Source organism: Penaeus japonicus, unplaced genomic scaffold (assembly GCF_977035675.1).
Source record: "Penaeus japonicus unplaced genomic scaffold, GWHDUDI00000001_assembly GWHDUDI00000030, whole genome shotgun sequence".
Lineage (NCBI taxonomy): Eukaryota > Metazoa > Arthropoda > Malacostraca > Decapoda > Penaeidae > Penaeus > Penaeus japonicus.
The window spans coordinates 19,242,818-19,247,817 of record NW_028234432.1 but is presented as its reverse complement, the minus strand read 5'-3'; the positions used below and the strand labels follow the sequence as shown (position 1 = coordinate 19,247,817).

Sequence of the window (5,000 nt, the reverse complement as noted above, 5' to 3'; positions counted from 1 at the left end):
TTATTATTATTATTATTATCATTATTATTGTTTTTGTTGTTCTTATTATTATGATGATTATTATTATTATCATTATCATTATTATCATTGTTATCATTACTCTCATTATTATCGTTATCATTATCATCATTATTTTAATTATCACCGCCGTCATTATTATTACTGTTATAATTTTTCTTGTTATCATCATTTTCATAATCATCATTATTATTGTTATCATAATTATAATGGCTATTATCATTGGCTTCCCCATTATCATTGTCATCATTATCATTATCATTATAACTAGCATTATTATAATTGTTATCAGTATTAGTCTTTATATTAGTATTACTACTATTATTATTTCTAGTGTCGTTATTATCACGATTATTATTAGTAATATTATCATTATCATCACTATTATGTTTTTACTATCAACACTGTTATTATGAATGTTATTGTTATTATCATTGCTGTTATTATCATTATTGTTATTATCTTTAGTTTTATTATTCTTTCTATTATCATTATCATCATTGTTATTATTACTATTATCATTATTATTATTATCATTATTATTATTATTTTTAATATTAATATTATTATCATTATTAATATTATTATTATTGTTGTCATTGTTATTGTTGTTGATATTGTCATTTTTATCATTAGTATCATCATCATTATTATCATGATTATTATAATTTCTAATATCATCAGTATGATTATTAATCATATGATTATTATCAATATTACCATTATCGTTATCATTATTGTTGTAATTACTATTATCATCATTTTATTATCAATCAGTATCAAAATCCTTATTCATCATTATTTTCATTGTCATTATGATATTTCTTATTGTTATGATGATGATTATTATATCATGGTTTTCTACATGATTGTCATTATTTTCATCATGATAATCATTATCATCATTATAGTTATAACATTACTATCAATATCATTATTATTATCATTATCATCATGAGTATCATCATTATCATTATTATCATTATTGTCATTATCTATATCATTACTATTGTTACTTTCACCATCATTACCATTATTATTCTTACTATTGTTATTCTTCTTAATATTATCATTATCATTGACCTCATTATTACTATCATCTTCCTGGTGATTATCGTTAATATCATCCTCATCATCATATTTCTCATCATCCTCATTATCATTATATTTCTCATCATCCTCATTATCATCATATTTCTCATCATCATCCTCATCATTCACGTCCTTATTATCATTACCTTAATAATCAACACCATAATTATCATCATTCCCATACCTTTGCTATCATTGATACCTCAAAGAATATACCTTTTAATCTTGCGATTTATCATACTGCACTATACTTGGTTAAATCATGCAATACGACAGTGCATCTTATACGAGATTACTGTATATCATATTTCACGGATTATATTATATGATGTCATGTGATTTTGTAACATGTAACATCTGCACGCTTTGTTATCTTTTATCTTTATCTTAATTCTGCGTTGAGTGCATTTATGATGAAGAGGCTTTATTTCTGAATTAATATACTTGTTGATAATAATCTTAGGTTTTGTGTTTATTAGTGTGTTTGTTGTCCTTGTTCCGATCTTGTTGCCACTGTTGTTACTGTCTGCATTTGTTTTTATGTAACAGTTTTATTCTTCTAGTGATATAAATTGCTATCATTACAGCTTGTATTTTCATTTCTACTTTTACTACAACTGTTACTGTAAAACCGATATCAATAACCTCTACTCACTTTTTTTTTATCCATTTTCCACCCAAAACAAACAAACAAAAACCACGTAAAAAAGAAGAAGAAATGAAAAATAAGAATAAATAAATAAATAAACATGAAAATACACAAATACCTAAACAAAATCACAATTGCAAGCCACAACAACTCATACAACCCAACATAATATCGTTAAAGAAAAAATCCCAAACATCCAACGCCCCAACGCCCCAAAGCCCTCCCTCCCCTCCCCACCTCCCCTCCTCCCTCCCCCTCCCCTCTGCCAATTACATCCCGCAAGCCCTGTAGCATAACGAATCCTTCTTCTCCCGCCAGGCAACGACACAGGACCCGCCGTCAAGAAGCAGCGGAAGGCGCGGACGGCGTTCACGGACCACCAGCTGCAGACGCTGGAGAAGAGCTTCGAGCGGCAAAAGTACCTGAGCGTGCAGGACCGCATGGAGCTGGCGGCCAAGCTCAACCTCACCGACACGCAGGTCAAGACGTGGTACCAAAACAGAAGGTGAGGAGAGAGGGAGAGAGGGAGGGAGGGAGAGGGAGAGGGAGAGGGAGAGGGAGAGGGAGAGAGAGAGAGAGAGAGAGAGAGAGAGAGAGAGAGAGAAGAGAGAGAGAGAGAGAGAAGAGAGAAGAGAGAGAGAGAGAGAGAGAGAGGAGAAGAGAAAGAGAGAGAGAGAGAGAGAGAGAGAGAGAGAGAGAGAGAGAGAGAGAGAGAGAGAGAGAGAGAGAGAGAGAGAGAGAGAGAGAGAGAGAGAGAGAGAGAGCGAACGATAAAGACACAGAGATAGAGAGATTTGATTCTCCTTTCGATCGGATTCATTACTGATTTCCTTCTATCTTGATAGGAAGGAGGGCGAGAAATATAAGAGAAAACATCCCATTCATTATGCACCATTAAACAACATTATTAATCAAACCGGTTAAGATTCGTCAAAATAAACATTCGATATATCCTAACACAATAAGCATCCCATAAATACTAAGATAACTAACAACCCCTTTTAATCTTACGTTAGATATGGATTCAATATCTGACTCTCACGGATAATCATTAGGTAACAATGATATATGCAAAGCTGAAGTTCCATAAAAAAAAAAAAAAATCACAGCGCTTTGTTACGAGGCAAGCTTAAGATCAGGTTAGGTTAGGTTAGGGTTAAGTAAGTTAGCTTAGCTAGCCTAATTTGGGTTAGGTCAGGATAGGCTAGGCTAGGCTAAGCTAGGTTAGATTAGGTTAGGATTAAGTTAGGTTAGCTTAACTGAGCTTAATATAGGTTGGGTTAGATTTTTTTTGTTTGTTTGTTTGTTTTGTTTTCGTTCAAAGACAGATGGTCAGTAAAACGAATACACTTATCACCAGGCCTTCGATATCTACATATACATACATACAATATAAGTAAATGCAAAATAATTACCCTGACAAAATAATTGCCCCCCTACTCCCAAAAAATAATAAAAACAATTCTATTATAGAGCTCTATCGATTCCTCCCTTTATCCAGCGATTTAGCGTGGAACCTTTCCACTTATGTGATTAGCAATTCCATTCCCACTCAGACCGAAATGCATTTATTTAGCCAATACAAGATGATATGGACAACGGCAGAGAATACCTTGGCGTGATTACCCTGTGTAAATCACCGTCATAAATTGAGTCTTTATCATTTTACGATTTCCGGTGAAAATGTCCCCACCCCCCTACATGAATGGTGTCAATGTAGGGGGATCAATAACTCTATATCTGGGATGCATATGGTAAAGGATAGCTTAGTCAAAACCAGTTGGTTATGATTTACTTGTACAGGTGTACGAGACCAATTCGGTTATGAATGGGAGCGAGAGAGAGAAAAAATATGAAGTTTATTCCTGTTTGCTCAGCGAGAATGATATAAATAACTGCGTCAGGTTCCTTCCTTCTTCTTTTATACTCATAGAAAACAGGAATATAAAATTAGTTTATTATGTCTATAAATAGCACGAACGCACAGTTCTGAATGAATTTGGAAAGTCAAGCGTTTGCGCTGAAAATCTTACCTCCCGCTCCTCCCGCAGGACGAAATGGAAGCGCCAGACGGCCGTCGGACTCGAGCTCCTGGCCGAGGCGGGCAACTACGCCGCCCTTCAGAGGCTCTACGGACCCGCGTACGGCTGGCCGTACCCGCCCCAGCCGTCCTCAGCCGCCGCCGCCGCCGCTGCCGCCGCCGCGCTCAGCCCCGCCGCCGCCTCCGTGGACCTGTATTACCGCCAAGCCGCCGCCGCTGCCGCCCTCCAGAAGCCCTTGGCCTACCGCCTGTACCCGCCAGGCCTGCCGATCCTACCGCCCGTCTCGTCAGACCCCCTCAGAGACGCCCTCAGACCCGAGGCGCTGAGACCGGAAGCCCTCAGACCCGAACTGCTGAGACAGGAGGCGCTGAGACTCGACCGGACGGAGCTGCTCAAGTCTGAAGGAGGCAAGTTCGACGCCAGCCGCCTCCTGCCGTCGGACGTGCGCGTGCTGTCCCCGTCGGCGTCAAGGGACCCTGAGGATGCAGACATGGCCCTCGGAGAGACGGCGAGGGTCGGCATCCTGCGCCCCTCGGTGACCCCCTCGCCCCCGCATTGCCCCTCGCCCACAGACCTCCGGGTGAGGGTATCCCCGGGACCCCACAGCGATTCCCATAAAGCCCCGCACTAAGCCCTTGCCGTGCGGAGGGGGGGGAGGGGGAGGGTAAAGGGTGACCACCTTTTACCACATGTATAAAAAAAAACTTTATGTACCCATATGTACAAAGGTAGACCGTTACTAGAATAGCTAAACACAACGCTCGTAGAATAGCAGACGTTTTATTTATATACATCTGTATTTATATTATGAATATTCCATGGACGTGTACATAACCCAGTAGTCTGTATCATTAAACGAAAATGTCTCCAGAAATGCCACTGTCTAAGGAGAAAAAAATAAAAGCATAAGCAAAGCAAAAAGTAATAAAAGAAGAAAATACCAGGAACTGACGGGATGGGGTTGGGGTGAGAGCCCCTCCCCTCCATCCCCCAGTCAACAAGAACATTCCCACAACAGGTACTTTAGTTTAAGGCTGGCACTCTAGTCATTAACTGCAAATGATGTTGTTAGTTGAGAATTGTGTTATGACGTGTGTATGTAAGTGTCATCAGCATTGTTAAATAAAGTGAAAAACAGAAGTCCTCAGACATTTAGTTTATTTCTTGCAATAAATACTGAGTACAATGACAGAAAATAA

The 5,000-nt window shown here is 38.4% G+C and overlaps 1 protein-coding gene across 1 annotated transcript in view; it reads left to right on the top strand.

The window, feature by feature from the left end:
- The window catches only part of LOC122254355 (uncharacterized), a 12,659-nt gene extending 7,713 nt beyond the window's left edge, over positions 1 to 4,946 (top strand). The window contains exons 2-3 of the mRNA XM_043018015.2: positions 2,078 to 2,264; positions 3,811 to 4,946. Coding sequence (XP_042873949.2) covers positions 2,078 to 2,264; positions 3,811 to 4,432 — 809 coding nt within the window. The 3' untranslated portion in view covers positions 4,433 to 4,946. The remainder of the gene's footprint in view (positions 1 to 2,077; positions 2,265 to 3,810) is intronic.
- Positions 4,947 to 5,000: the final 54 nt, after the last annotated feature.